At 34.2% G+C, this 16132-nt stretch overlaps 2 protein-coding genes across 2 annotated transcripts; one reads left to right on the forward strand and one right to left on the reverse strand.

Moving 5' to 3' along the window:
• Positions 1–13014: 13014 nt before the first annotated feature.
• On the forward strand, positions 13015–14582 carry LOC118752664 (putative nuclease HARBI1). Its single transcript, XM_036487547.1, has 4 exons — positions 13015–13313; positions 13466–13907; positions 13969–14113; positions 14178–14582. The coding sequence occupies exons 1-4, from the start codon at positions 13201–13203 to the stop codon at positions 14546–14548; spliced, it is 1071 nt and encodes a 356-aa protein (XP_036343440.1). The 5' UTR covers positions 13015–13200; the 3' UTR covers positions 14549–14582.
• A 682-nt stretch (positions 14583–15264) lies between these two features.
• On the reverse strand, positions 15265–15810 carry LOC118752663 (nuclear apoptosis-inducing factor 1-like). The gene is made up of 2 exons (XM_036487546.1): positions 15541–15810; positions 15265–15480 (listed from the first exon to the last, which is right to left on the reverse strand). Exons 1-2 carry the CDS (start codon positions 15808–15810, stop codon positions 15265–15267), a joined length of 486 nt encoding a protein of 161 aa, XP_036343439.1.
• Between the last annotated feature and the right edge of the window lie 322 nt (positions 15811–16132).

A 16132-nucleotide genomic window follows, 5' to 3' on the forward strand; every position in this document is an offset into this window, starting at 1 on the left:
TGAAAGTATTCTTTTGATAATGAGTGACAACAGTTCAAAATTTCATGTTACTAGCTACTTAAATGGAGGAGTTATAACGAAAAGTCTTAAGGCGGATTCACCGTTCGTGTCCGGACACTTTTTGTTAGTAGTTTTACGCGTTCCTTTCCCACTTAGTCTCACTGAGAGCGCGACAAAAATTTGCTGAACACTCTTTGTTCGAATCAAACTGATTTTGATTTTCTGTCCGAACGACTTGATGATTCGGGTTGCCGCGTTCTCCTTTATATGCGTTTGCAGCGAATTGCATGTATTATTTGCCCTCAAAATCACATGTAGGCAACAATATCATCAGCTGTTTGCTTCAGAACAAAATAAAATGTGCCGAACTGAACGGTGAACAGTACTTCGGCACTCTCTCCGGCAAAAATGTTTTGAGAGCAAATAAAAAGTTGTTCGGACACGAACGGTGAACCCGCCTTTATATCTGAACAATCAGTAGTACGGAAGCTATAGGTTATAGTGACCCGATGTTTGTAATTTTCCCTCTAAGTTCTCTGTTAATAATGGGTGAAAGTATTGCAAAATTTCATGTTCTTATCTGCATAAATGGAGAAGTTTTAACGAAAAATATCATATCTGAACAATCAGTTGTATGGGAGCTATATGTTGTAGTGGTCCGATTCTTCCGGTTCCGACAAATGATTAATACATTATAAAAATACACCCACCTACCAAATTTCATCCGGATATCTCGAAAACTGAGAGACTAGATTGCATACAAACAGACGGACAGACAGACAGACAGACAGACGGACAGACGGACATGGCTAAATCGACTCAGCTCGACGTTCTGATCATTTAAGTATACATTTTATTGGGTTTATCTCTTCTTATTCTGGTACTTACAAACATCGGACCAAAGTTATAATACCATTTCATGCTCATGAAAGGTATAAAAACAACCAAACCAGAGAAAAAAACTACCAAATAACCAAATTAGAAAAATTAAAGAAAAACAACCAAGTTTCGTTGGAAACAACCAACAGTGGCAACGGCGGCTAGTCGAGCTATTTTGTGGTTGTAGTGGAAAATAGAAAGAGATGTAAGTGACTGTAAACGTCACGAACAGCCGTCATCCATCGGCATTCCATGGCGACAAGAAGGTTTTAAAAGCCTTACTGGATGATGCTATGAAGATAATCAATCGTGTTAAGGCTTCAAACTAACCGCTAAAGATATGGGTATGGATAACTTCAACCTTTTGCTGCATACAAAAGTGCTTTCAAAGGGAAGGATTTTAGCCAGATAGTTTGAACCAAAAGATGCACTGGTGTCCACATTTACAGAGCATTCTTTTAATCAAAAATTACCTGACACTGATAGGCTTCCTAAATTGTAAAAAATAAAAGCCTTGCGAAAAAAGTTGTATTTCTTAAATCGTGTGTTAAAAGCAGAAACATGCTCAGCTTTCTTCGGTTGAAAGAATTTGTCAACACAGAAGAGATTTATCTTTAAACGAACTTGCTTGAAAGTATTACTCCTCACTTCTTTTATTCTTCACATTAAAGTTAAATGAGCATAAAATTTGCATTAAATTTTCTTATTTTTGTAAATAATCAGACCATTTGAAGAGTAGGTATTCCTCGAAATCATTTTACGACAACAAGGGTGCCGCGGCGAAAAAAATTTGGGAACACCTGACATACGGCAATGTAAGCAGTAAGATACCCCGGGAGTCCCGACCAAATTAAAATATAATGCAATTGAGACTCTGCAATGGCGTAAAAGTATTATAAAATTACAACCCTAAAAACAATCAAATAATAGGGGTATTCTCCAAATCTGGCAAAGCCATTGCACGTATCACGGATTGCATGGATTGCATAACTTGCAAACACACAACAACGAAATACATGGGAAACATTTCCTATCGCTGCAAAATATGCAACGTCGAAACCCATGTATATATTTTGCAAAATTGCACAGCAAGATAAATGCGACCCTGTGCTAGTTGTTTTGTTGTTGGAATTGCCACATATTTCTCTCATTCCTCTCATCTCGCTTACTTTTTTTTGCTGTCTCTTGTTATTGTATTTGATACATAATTTCGCTGCTTGCTACCCATGCATGCTACCACTTTGCAATGGGTGCTCTCGTACTCTTCGAAATTGGGATTAGTATTTTTGCATTCCGTGCAATCCGTGCATCGTGCAAGACTTCGAGAATACCCCTAATATGTTACAAATATAATCCTATTATTATTCTATGTTATATATATATATATATACATATAGCCCAAATCGCCGAAAACGAAACCAAGGGGAAAAATTAATTTTCTCAGGTTTCGCAGATTTTGGATTATATCTGGGTTATACATATTCTAAGGTATCGGACCACATCAATATTAACACGAATCTCCTTCTCTCATACATGAAAATTCACTTAGTCTTGAGGCACCTTTAAATAAACGAAAATTAAAAAAGAACAACATGAAACTAAAGGGTAGTTTATATTTAAGGTCCACCACTTTTTTGCATTATACTTGCCTCTCTTCGCTTGCCTTGTATTATTTTAAAGTTAATAAAAAAAAGTATTCGACCAAAAAATCAGCGATTAGCTTTTTACATGAAAATCAAGTCGGTAGTATTTTTTAATATAAGGTAACAGTCCAAAATATTAAAAAGTTTTTTTGGTGCGGAATCCACCAAACTAAAAAAGGGAAAATATAGTTTTCTTCGAGCATTTTCGGCCTTAATTCACAGTAAAATAAAATAGTTCCATATACTCTTATTACCAATATGTTTTCGGTGGAAAGCTATTTGTAACGTAACAGTCTTTTGAACTAATTTAATTTTTAGGTAACCTTTTTTTTCCTATCTAGTTAAAGATAGGGCTCATTTTACAAGCATCATTGGAAGCTATTCAACGAGTTATTGTCCCGTAGTTAAAACTGTTACTTTTTCTAACTAATATAAACTGAGAAGATAAGAATTACGTAGAAAAATAAAAAACTCCAGAATTATATTTTTTCAAAAAGGAACGAACTCAAAAGAAGCAAAATAACAAGCTGAGAGAAGAAGAAGATTTTCCGATTAAATAATGAAAAATCTATTGGAACTATTTCGGCTATTTTTTTAGTACTACTATTATTCTACAAAATGCCGAGTCCTCGAATCTAACATTTGAAGGGTAAGCATAGTACTAAATGGCATAGAGCAAACAAAATAAGCCATTAAAGCCGTTTTTCGTGAAATTAAACGCGAAAAACTCAACATCTTGGCGCAGTTCTAAGATCGAGTTCGAGTTCTACGCAGAAAATTACTTCGGGAACGACCTACAGCTGCATAGCATCAGAAACTTTGAAATCTGTATTCCTAATTATCATGTTCTTAATTTCTTTGAATTACTTGTCACATCGCAAAACTACTGAATTCAGCTACTTATTGCATAAAACACACTAAAAGCGATTTAAATACCTAATTATAATCTTATCGCTACACCTATATCGCACAGGTAAAGAACAGTCTTTTTCTGTAACGTACCAGTCCAACTATTTTTTACAAATATTGACCTCAAAATTAATTTTATCAGTTCAATTAATACGTAGTTCTTGAATTCCATCCTGAAGCTAGGAAACTGTGTACCAACTTTTGAAAACTTTATATTAGGAGAGCAGACTTTTTCAATAATATAAAGCAACCTCAAAAAGTACTTCCAAAAATTGTAATGCAACAGTCCGCTGTTGAAACATTCATAACTCCTAAACTACAGGAGTTACAATATATTTTTGTATATATTAAATAATGCCTCATACTTATGCTTTCAGATGCCAGAAGAAAAATTATCCGAAAATTGTATTTTCGCGAGTTTCAGCGGTATTTTAAAACCAGTGTGGGCCAAAATGTAATGTAACAGTCCGCGTTTTGGGCCATATGTATATATATATGTTATGACATACTAATACTACTACACATATGTACGTGTACATGTATGTTTAAATATAAATGTAAAGATGATCTCTTATTTTTACGTTTTGTAAAAATTACTGCGATTGTAATGTGAGTGAATTTCAGTTCCTTAGTTTGTAGTTTATTCAGTTAGTAATTATCTTTTTAAACTCATATATGTAAATTAAAGACATTTATATTACTTTGCTTAAAAACACAAATTTATTTTTATTTCTCCTTCGATGTTGTTCAGGTTGTGTGCTTACATTGCTGTATGTCACAGGGAGTCGATAACGTCGATAATGATGATTAACTGGGAATTAAAATTAGCCAGATATGGTGCAAACGGCCCTCAGGGCCAGTTATTCAATATCTGGTTAACACTAATCTCCGGTAAAACATCCGTTTTCATAACGTTTTCAATTTGCGTCAGTTGGCAGAGAAGAGAAACGACTGGCGTGCTTAGCTGAACTCGGCCAAAATCGCTTAGGCGGCTACAGCGCCAAATAAGCAGAAGAAGAAGTGATAACCAGACATTGAGTAACCGGCCTCAGAGCGCAGTTATTCGCGGACAGCAAACAGTGATCGGACTCAAAAAAAAATGTGTGTGGTAGAATCTGGGAAAAAATGTGGTAGATCTGAGGTTTTGGATCAAACTTTGTACAAAAAGTAAAAAAGCTCTGCAAGGTTTCAAGTAAATTTCAAGAAAATTAATTTTAGTATAATAAAGTCCAAGATTGAAGTTGCGTTGAGTTTTGGCAATTTTTTCCTTGACACTGTAAAGCAGTTCCTTTCATATCATGATATTTTTCAAACATATTTTGAAAGATTTCTGCAACTTGCGGAGTGCTACTACCTTTTCTTTTTATCACATCACGATGTAGCGAACAAATGTGGCACGTTCCAGAAACCGATACTTGGGATTTGCCGATTTTGAAAATTTTGAAGTAAAAGTTAACAACGCTAATACTTTCACAAAAATCGCCGTTTTTTAACATTTTCGCTATTAAGTCTTTTTATAACTCATATATTTTGCAATTTATCACAATAAAACCACGTTTCCTGTCGAAAAATTGAATATTGAGAAAATTATCTATTTTACAGTTTATTTTATCCTCCCATTCTGGCAGTTGTTAGTGTTTAGTATTGAACAATTTTTGATCTTAAAATTAAGAAAATTATGTCCAGCAAAAATAAAACTACTCAAAAACGCAAATATGTGGTAGATTTCAGACCTTGTGTGGTAGATGTGGTAGATGCTCAAAAAAGTGGCAGATCTACCACAATGTGGCAGAAGTCCGATCACTGACAGCAAATTTGATATGTTTCTATGCACTTCTATGACACACCCCGCACGCGTTCGTGGATAATTTCGCTCAGAGAGAGAGAGAAGAAATGACAACGCCACAGTCATGCGCTGATGTGTTTTAGGGCCGGTTATTCAATGTCAAATCGGAGTAGAAGCTCCGGTTAAATATAACGACTGCTTTATCGATCACATGTTTTATGCATGATGTCGAAAACGTCGATAATGATCTTTAACTGTGAGATAGTGATAACCAGACATTGAACAACAGGCCCTATGTGCATATCAAACAACAAATTAGCTATTTTATTTTCTCCTTAAAATACCAGCAACGCATGTGTTCAGTAAGTAAATAATCCTCAGCTGACACATTGCACAGATTTGAATTGTATTGTTTTGCATTGCCTTTCATTGTCATTGCTTTTATTGCTTTATCACACGATAAATGCTTGAAGTGACAATGCTAAGAGAGAAACAGGCTATGCAGGGAATTTGACAGAAGCGCTGTTTGTATGACGTCAAACTTGTGCAACTGGTTTACGTTTTGCTTGCAAAATATCTTCTGCTTCTTACTATAGTTGCGTTTTTTTACTCATTTCCAGTAAAATGCAGTAAAAGTTTTTACGAATTTTCATGTTTTGGCGTTTTCGTACGCAAAAACTTGGAAAGTAGGGGAAATTGAGAGAGCGAAAAATGACAGCTGAAGTTGCAAGTTTTTACTGGATAAATTTTTACTTGTAAGAATTTTCCAGTACGAAAAACAGCTGATCGCATGTTGCTGGATGAAATTTAAACTAATAAGGAAACTGTTTGTGGCTTTTTATTGCGGAAATTCACAAAATAAACGTATTTAAATATAAAATATATTGTTTTATTAGGAATATGCTGCGAATAAACAACCAATTAATCAGCTGTTTAAGAAGCTTGCAAATTATTACTGGAAAAGCGTTCACGTACTTTTTTGTAAATTTTTTCTATGAGAGCGAATTCTTAGAAATTAAGTTACTGGAGAGTTGCTGGCAAGTTACTGGATAATTTGTAAAAAAACACAACTATTCTTGCTCGCGTTTGACACTTCTCTCTCGCAACTGTACCAATGTGACGTCACACAAAAATTATTCTCAAAAATCCTTTCTGATGCAGTGGCCTGAATTGCTTATTTCTCTCTGTGCTCTTGCAGTGCATTCTTGGTTGAAAACAAAACATTGCATTGTTATGTCAAAAGGGCAGGGACCCGGATCAAGGCGGTGTTGGCAGAACAAAAATAAAAATTACAATAACAAATTATACGCACATTGACATTCAGTACAAAACAAAATTACAACAAACATATCATTTTGACAAAAGGTACAAATTCGCCGTGAAATCAGCGGCTCCGGTAACACCACCTTGCACATTAGGTCAAATGATTACTTTTTCTGTGCGAAATTAATAGCAGATAAAATATTGCATTATTTTAATGTAAAAAGATAGCAAACGTTAAAACAAGTGTAAAGGCAGTAAATAAAATGTTACACAAACTTGACCTTCGTAAAACAGACTGCTTTTTTGTATGTTAAAATGATGAGTATATGTGTTTAGGTAGTACTCAAAAACATTGTCCAATTAGCTTGGTTTTGACACAAGTTATCTTCTTACCATACTCAACCCCCACCTCTTTAAAATGAGCTACATAATAAAATAAGTATGGTCACATGTACATACATGGTTTCTTCTAGCGATTAGTTATGGCATTATTGAAATTCCTAAATTAAACAAGTAAGAAAGTCTAAGTTTGGGCGGAGCCGAACATTAAATACCCGGCGCAAGTATTAAATATATGTTTTTCACCTTTCCGGAAGCTACAGCTACATGGTAAGCCGGGGTGTATCAATTTTGAAATTTACCGTTGTATGAAAATCGGCCGTAATTTTAGTCCGATTTCAACAAATTGCTTCTATGTGGCAAGCACAATAACCACACCCAGTTTGGTACAAATTGGTAGAACGGTTACCGAGATACATATATGTCATCATAAGTGGGCGGTGCCACGCCCATTTTCCAAAATTTTATCATAAATGTATTTCTTGGTAAAGAATTGTTGCAAGCATCAATTTTGAATAAATTAGCTTTAATATTTACTGATTTATCGAAGATTTCGTATTTCTCTAAATTAACGTTATATGGGATGTGGATGCCCGATTTTATGTTATACCATTTCGTATGTTATACCAAGGTCAACAACTGTGCCAAGTTTGGAAGAAATTGGGGCAGCGGTTACCAAGATATACACATGTAACCATAAGTGGCTACGCCCATTTTCCAAAAATGTATAATATTCTTATTTTTCGTTTAAAACTTATTGAAAATATCAATTTTGAGTGAATAATCTTCAGCAGTAACTAAAATATCGCAGTGGGAGTTAGGCGTGGTTATTGTCCGATTTTGCCAATTTTCAATATCATCCGTCCTACGCTAGAAAGAAGTGCACGTACAAAGTTTCGTTAAGATATCTAAATTGTTACTCGAGTTATCGTGTGTACAGACGGACGGACGGACAGACGGACAGACAGTCACCGCTTAATCGATTTTTTTTTTTCATTCTGATCATTTATGTCTATATCTATCTCGATTCGTTTTGCCTGTTACAAACAACCGTTATGTGAACAAAGTTATAATAAAAATCACAAGTTATAATAAAAAGAACAAGTAAGAAAGTCTAAGTTCGGGCGGAGCCGAACATTAAATACCCGGCGCAAGTATTAAATATATGTTTTTTCACCTTTCCGAAATCTACCGCTAGATGGTAAGCCCGGGTGTATCAATTTTGAGTAAATTAGCGTCCTTAAATTTCGAAATATTGCTGTATCAAGCATTTCTGAAATTTACCGTTATATGAAAATCGGCCGTAATTTTAGTCCGATTTCAATCATTTTCAATGTTTTGCTTTTATGTGGCAAGTACAATAACCATACCGAATTTGGTATAAATTGGTAGAACGGTTACCGGGATACATTTATGTGATCATAAGTGGGCTGTGCCACGCCCATTTTCCAAAATTTTATCATAAACGTATTTCCTGGAAAAGAATTGTTGCAAGCATCAATTTTGAATAAATTAGCTTTAATATTTACTGATTTATTGAAGATTTTGTATTTCTCTAAATTACCGTTATATGAGATGTGGGCGTGGTTCTTATCCGATTAAAAAAATTTTCGGCTGTTTGGTATGCTGTGCCAGGGCCAACAACTGTGTCAAGTTTGGAAGAAATTGGTGCGGCGGTTACCAAGATATACACATGTAACCATAAGTGGGCGTGGCTACGCCCATTTTCCAAAAATTTTTAATATTCTTATTTTTCGTCTAAAAGTCATTGTAAATATCAATTTGGAGTGAATGATCTTCAGTAGTTACTAAAATATCTCAGTTTTCGTATATCTGAAAATGACCGTTATATGGGAGGTAGGCGTGGTTGCACTCCGATTTCGCCCATTTTCAATACCATCTGTGCTATGCCCAAAAGAAGTTCACGTACCAAGTTTCGTTAAGATATCTCAATTTTTACTCGAGTTATCGTGTGCACAGACGGACGGACGGACGGACGGACAGACAGTCACCGCTTAATCGATTTCTCTTTTCATTCTGATCATTTATGTGCACATTTGTCTATACCTATCTCGATTCGTTTTGCCGGTTACAAACAACCGTTATGTGAACAAAGTTATAATACCCTTGTGCACAACTGCGCTCGGGTATAAAAATATTTACTACATGTCTCGCAGATATGTCTTGAGGTGAGATTCCTGAAGCAGTTAGTCTTCATAAAACACTTCGTTTTCACTTGAGGTTTCAGTATTTCCAAATTCTCCACCGATATTATTAATATTCACAAATACAAATGCTGCTTTGTGACACATTTACCAAAAATCGCTGGTAACTTCCTGAAAAGAATACTAACGTTTATGAAAGTAAATTGTTAGAGGAATGTTCAAAGCCCTATTCACTTTGAGTAAAAGAAATTCGAAATTTCAGTCCGTAAGTTCTCTCAAGGACTTGCCTTTTTGCGAAGGCGCTAGTGTATTTGTAACATAGCCTCGGCTACGCTACAGGAGATGAAATGTAATCCAAATTGAGGCTGCTATTTTTTTTTTTGCTATCACATACTTAAACTTTTACTATTTATCACCATTAAAATGGATTATTTATCACCAAAAAATGTGGGAGATATTTTTGGAGGTAGCTAAAAATTCGGAAAAAAGTTAGCTCTCCTATTTTAGCACTTTAGCGATAGCGAAAGTTAGAATCCGGCTGATGGTCGACACAGTTGGCTTTTTGATTTCGAAAAGAACCTCATCAGCAAGAAACGCTATGCTTTCAGATCTAAATATATTAGCATCCTTTCCAAATTGTTTCCCATAATTTTCATATTTATTTGATAAATAATTGCAAAAAATACGCGTTTTTCTTCTAAGAGTTTCATGGAACTTTCGCAAATATCAGCAGCACCAAATTTTTTTCAACATGGTTGACAACCGAAAAAGGCTTTTCTTTTTTCGAACATCCAATCAGCCAAACTTCAAACAATTTGCCTTTTGTGATAGCATGATAGCCTAAAAAAAACTTAGTTTATCCATTTCCGATTCCATTTTGTTTGCCGAAAGTTAACAAAATTGTAAAAGCTTACATAAAATCATAAATGGAAATAAATCAGAAAATTTTTGAGGTTATGCAAATAATTCAGTTTTTTTGCAAATGATAAAAAGTCACTTTTTTAAATTGGGACATAGGTTCTCACTTAGATATAGTTTTGTTTCCCATTTCAAATTTTGCTTTAGTTATTCGAACTTTGCAAAAACAATGCACTTGAAATTTACAAAATAAACCGGTTGCGCAAACAACGTATCAATAACGTTTTGAAAGTGTACCTTTTGTTTATTGCTGTATAACGGTGTTTTTTATTTTACAAAAAATAAGTGAAGTTTGTGTTATTTCGGAGTATTCCCTACAAAATGGCAACAAAAAATAATGTAAAACTGCCTTTACGAAATCGGTATCATTTGACCTAATGTGCCTTGTATAGATTCGCCATCCCCGGAATAACAATTATTTCATTGTGGTGTTTTAAAAGAGTCATAAAACTATTCATAAGAATTACAAAAGTCTTTTGATAACAATTATATGTGGTCATGAGGAGGAAGCCTTGTCCTTTAAGACTTAAAAAAGTTTTTCACACTCATAATTATGTATTATGAAAAGTTTTTTATAATATAAGTCTCAAAATAAAAGTCTTTGAAGGCTTAAAAATCTTCATCTCTCTGACTAGAATAATTGATACAATATTGATTGACTTTTATTCTTTTCTCTTATAATAGCTGTGTATGTCTCTGCAAATGGGCAAATGACTTGAAGCCAGCTGTAAGCCGACTTGTGCTCTAGTCGAGTATATTTACATAGGCATACATATCGTCGCTTGGAGCGCAATACCGCGCATACGCCAAATGCAGCAATACCCCGTATAAGATAGTCCAAAACTTTCACAAATAAAGAAATAAACTTATTTTATTCACAACCGTTGAATGGTTTTCTAATTAAACTTACTAAATACAAGAACAATTTATTACTTATCCTTGAACATAATCATGCAAAAATTTTATCTAATTCATAAGAATGAAAATATTGGTTATCATTTTCAATATTTATAACACAAAAATTCATTGACGACTTTTGTCTAGCTAGCTTGTTCTATTAGAATCACTGTGCAACGTACCAAATTTTAAACAAATTGGACCATAAATAAGATTTCGAATAGATCGGTATCTGGTCCACTTCCCGGAAAAAAGGATCCTATATGCTAATCTAGGCAAAAAACTACCTACGCACAGTGCTTCCCTTTCATATAGAATGTGGACAAAAACAGAATTATGGACGGATTTAAATCCAATTTCGCTTCTGAGTAAAATTGAGTGCGCTTAATTCGAAAATGAAATTTGTTTTTGGATAACTGTGTTGGTTATTGGCCGTTTAATATAATTTAACTTTCATACTTCATATAATAATATAATTTAACTTTCATACTTTCACTGTAAATGCATTCTTAATTGGAAAATTTGGGTTCTTGTGGCATTTATATATAGTTCGTTCTATTTTCAAAAGTGAGGAGTCAAATGACAGGGCTTGGCCTGTAGATGTGCAATAAAGTTTTATTTTTTTTAAACGGATTGCCACCTGTTACAAATTTTATTAACATTTTTCAATAAGTTAAATGAATTAGATATTACAATATGGGTATCAATTGATATGGTTTTGAAAATGCTTTACTTCTTAACGACACGTAGAAGGGTAGCCACAAGAAAAATCAAATTCCCTTTAATTAAGAGAATAAGGTAACTGAAATATGTATATCAATATGGGTATCAGACAAAAGAAAACATTTTACATATTTAGCAAGAAATAAGTGAACAGTAAAAACATTCCTGAGTTAATTTAAGAGTCCAGTAATTTAAAAGGAATGTAATCGGAACAAATCACTGATTGACAATGTATGCATTTGTAATAAAATGACAAATACGATGTCGCAAACCTTTGGTTTGACACAATTATTATTTCAGTTTAACTAAATTTGACTTCACAAACAGGTGGCAACCCTCTTCGTAATATTTGCAAGCTAAAACCTTCTTAAACCTCTTTCGTCTGACTCCCATATTGTTATACCTATCTATTTCAATTACCTAAATCCTTTAATTCAAATGGAATTTGATTTTTTAAACAGCTGGCAATCCTCTACATGTAGTTAAGAAATAAACCCTTTTCATACACACTTCGATTGATACCCATCTCTTAATAATTCATTTAACTTATTAAAAAATTTGAATATAATATTTTAACAGGTGGCAGCTTTTAAAAAAAAATATAATGAACCTCTATTGTCCACAGGCCAAGCGTTTTAATCTAACACTTCAAATATGATTTTACGCTTTAGCAAAAACGCTTTACTCCAAAACGTGTAAAAAACTAGCAGGTTTTTATTGCCTCTTACGAAAGCTAAAAACCCGTACCATTTAACAAAATAATAAAAAATAACATATTTTTACATATATTTTTTATTCATTTTATTAAAATTTACAATTTTTTGAAATTTTGATAAAAAAAATGTTTTTCTGGAATACCGCAGGGACACCCTGTGTTTAATATTATTCTAAAATTTGTATTCCTGTATTTCTCTACTATCTACACTATTGTCAACTTAATGCTTTTCGCATTAAATTTATGAGTTTGGTGCTCGGTGCGTTTTTTGGTGCTTTTTTTTGAAGACACCAAAAATGGAAGTTAAATTTATAGCAATTGTAAGTTTCGCAAGCAACTTTAGAAAAATTTAAACAAAAGCATGCCACAATGACAATCATAAGCGAGAGAGCATATGTTTGCCAACAAAATATGTAGCAGCAATTTCAGTCATGCCAGAATTACATCCGGTATTTTGCCATTGCCTGCCGAATGGCGACTACAGGAATGGATCTCTAGTTTGGGCTGAATTTGATATATGTATTTTGTACGACTATGCAAAAAACGCACCAGAATCTCTTAACAGTAAAATTAATACCGATTCTTTTAAAGAAAGAATAATCGAAATCGGGTGAGATTTGTAAAGTAGGAAGTTTTTTTTAAACAAAAAATTTATCCCCTATGCGCCGGGGAAACTTCATTTTTGGTTTTGCTTTCGTTTGATAAAAACTATAAAAAAAATTTAGCAGAACGAAGAAAAATTTAATATTTATAGCCTGATTCTCTATCTCGAACGAACAACCAGACGAACGATTCGTGTCCAAACGAAATCATCTGAATTCAGAAGTCTCTATCTCGAATGATAATTTTCGTCCATCCTTACGTTCTTACGTTATTCGCCCGAAAAGATCTGTCAAAACTGTTTTGTTTACTTTGTGTGTATAAAAGTTCAAAAATACAATATTTTAATAGAATTATTTAAAAATGTATCAAGCAATAGCATTTCTTGCAAGTGAACGTTCGAACGATGACGAATTGCGGATTCAGAGGCGGAGGCTTCGAGACAGTACAAATGTATTGGAATTGCCAGACGCCGAGTAAGTAGACGTGCATTTCTAGCATTCCAGATAGTTGTAGTGTTATGTGGGGACGAAATGGGACCCATGTCAAGTGGTCTACTCTGGCTTGCACACACATATCGCAGATTTGTATGTGTATATTAACCATTAACCTACATATTTTATTTTAGGTTTGTTAAAAACTTTCGAGTCAGCAAAGAAGTATTTGGACACATTTTTAGCGAAGTGGGCATCCATATGAAAGACACCTACCGTAATACTCACTTGCCATCAGAACTGAAACTGTCCACATTTCTACGCTTTCTTGCAACTGGAAGCTATCAAAAGTCGGTGGGTAACGAAAGTGTCTCAGTAATGGGTCAGTCGACAGTTGCAAAAGTAATAGCGGAATGCTTGAACATTTTTGAGGAGCATTTTTGCCACAAATGGGTAAGCATGTGCAGGACCGAGGAAAAAGAAAACGACGTGAAAGAGCAATTCTTCAACAAATGTGGAATACCTGGCATAGTTGGCTGTGTGGACGGGACCCACGTGCGTATAAAAGCACCCAATGCAAATTGCAGACATTTTTACTACAATAGAAAGGGGTTTTATAGCATCAATGTAATGGCAGTAAGTACAAAACCCTTATAGCCTTTTTAATGCCACTACTTCAATGCAATTCTGATTTTAGATATGTGATCACGATATGGTAATTACATTTGTTGACGCAAGACATCCTGGTGCTAACCATGACTCCTTCATTTGGAAAACTAGTGCTGCAGAGGAACAACTTCGATTGGCTTTCAATAATGGGAAGTCAAATACCTGGATACTAGGTATGGATGAAGTAAAAAAGCAATTTTAATTGGGATAACAAAAAATTTTTTTTCTTCTCTTTAGGCGATTCCGGATATCCCCTGCAGCCCTTTTTGATGACGCCGTATAGAAATCCATCAGATGTGGTACAAAGACGATACAATGATAAACACTGTAAGGCTCGAAACATCATTGAGCGCTGTTTTGGAGTTTTGAAGAATAGATTCCGAAGTATAATTGGCTCAAGAGGGCTTCATTATTCCACAGAGAAGACAACGCAAATTGTGAATGCATGTTGTACAATTCACAACACCTGTATATTTTACAAAAATTATTTGTCCCTCACCCCAATCGAAGCTGAAGACGCTATTGAGCCAAATGATGAAGACCTAGTACTTGAGGATCTTTCTACAGTAGCAGCTAATATAAGAACACAAATAGCAAACAATTTATAATAAAATTTCTCCAAATACACTTTTATTCACAGAATTCATAACATTTTATGTTCATTAATATTAATCTATACTACTATTATTATAAACATAAAAAAACTTTGGTTAAATTCAGTCAAATTAATTAATTCTATTCAGTTCAATACTATTGCTAAAAAATTATAAACAGCCAATTCATTTTAGGTACAGTGAGTGTTCTTGCCATTTGTTCAGCAAAGATAAATTTTTTTTAATCAAGATGCCAAAAAAGAATAGACTCGAGAGTTTAACAAAACCGGTGCCCATTTGTTCAACCGTAATTTTTAATTCGCTAATTGATTATAAAAAATATGACTCACACTACAACAATAACTTCAGAAATCAGAGCTTCAAATTTTTTGCTAACTTTAGGAAAACTGCAAATTGCTATCAAAATTGTGCTCTTTTTAATCGAAGTTTTCCAATAAAAATGTGATTGAATAGTGGACAGTTTTGAGGAAAATTTGCGGAACGTTCCTAAATTTTGCAAAAAGTTTGAAGCTCTGATTTCTGAAATTATTGTTGTAGTATGAATCATATTTTTATACAAACTTAGCAAATTAAAAATTTTCGTTGAACAAATGGCCACAGTTTTTTTTTTAACTCCGAGTCTATCCTTTTATGAATTACTGTACACTTTGATTTAACAAAATTATCCGCCGTCAAGTGGCTTAAATAAAAAAATATATATAAAAAGGGAACTAAACAAATTTGTCTTGCAAACTTTCAATGGCCTGTGCTTGCCTGAGAACTGTACCACTTGGTGTGGCCGCTTTTGACACCAGCAAGATCCGGTCGATGGCCTTCTCCAAATCGGTGAGCGGTGAAAGCCGGAATGGTCCACCACCTGTGGCATGCATGCTGGACGCATTTTCCGCAATTTTCTTCTTTGTGCGGCTTTTAAGATCAGCCCAAATCTGGAAAAACATTACAAGCTCAATGTTTGATACAATTTACTATTTATAAAAAGGAGTTACCTTTTTCCATTCGGTAGCTGTTCTTTGTGGAGGTCCATGTGCGTTTAATTTATTGGCTAATTCATTCCACTGCAGTTCTACCAGGCTCTTACTAGCACCAAACATTGGAGCGCCTTTTGCCAAGTCTGGATTTTTCTCCAGCTCTTTTACCAGCACATCGAACTGAGCACTGGAAGTTTTTTTAAACACTGTAAAGTATACCAAAAAATCAATTTTAATAATACGAATGTTTTTTCGATTATTTCCTGCCTTTTTGCTTGAATTATCCATTTTAGCGGCTCACACGATAGCAAAAACTCTTTCGTTTGAATTTGACTCTTTTTTTCTTTATTTGAAGTCGTATTCGTGTTAGAGAATTCACATTTGTTACGTTTTCGTCACATAACAATCAGCTGTTATCGACTAGTTATCGCCAGGGTAGCGAATTCGTGTTAGGTAGTACAAATACACGAACAAACGGCTGTTTGGATGAGACGAACGCTCGTTTCGAGATAGAGAATCAGGCTGTTAAACTGTCAGGAAAAAGTTTATAAATTTTGCTTGAATCTAAGCGAAACGGCAACGCTTTAACAAGTTGTAAATTAGAAAATAT

This window comes from Rhagoletis pomonella, unplaced genomic scaffold (genome assembly GCF_013731165.1).
Source record: "Rhagoletis pomonella isolate Grant_MI unplaced genomic scaffold, Rhpom_1.0 Rhpom_scaffold_01722, whole genome shotgun sequence".
Lineage (NCBI taxonomy): Eukaryota > Metazoa > Arthropoda > Insecta > Diptera > Tephritidae > Rhagoletis > Rhagoletis pomonella.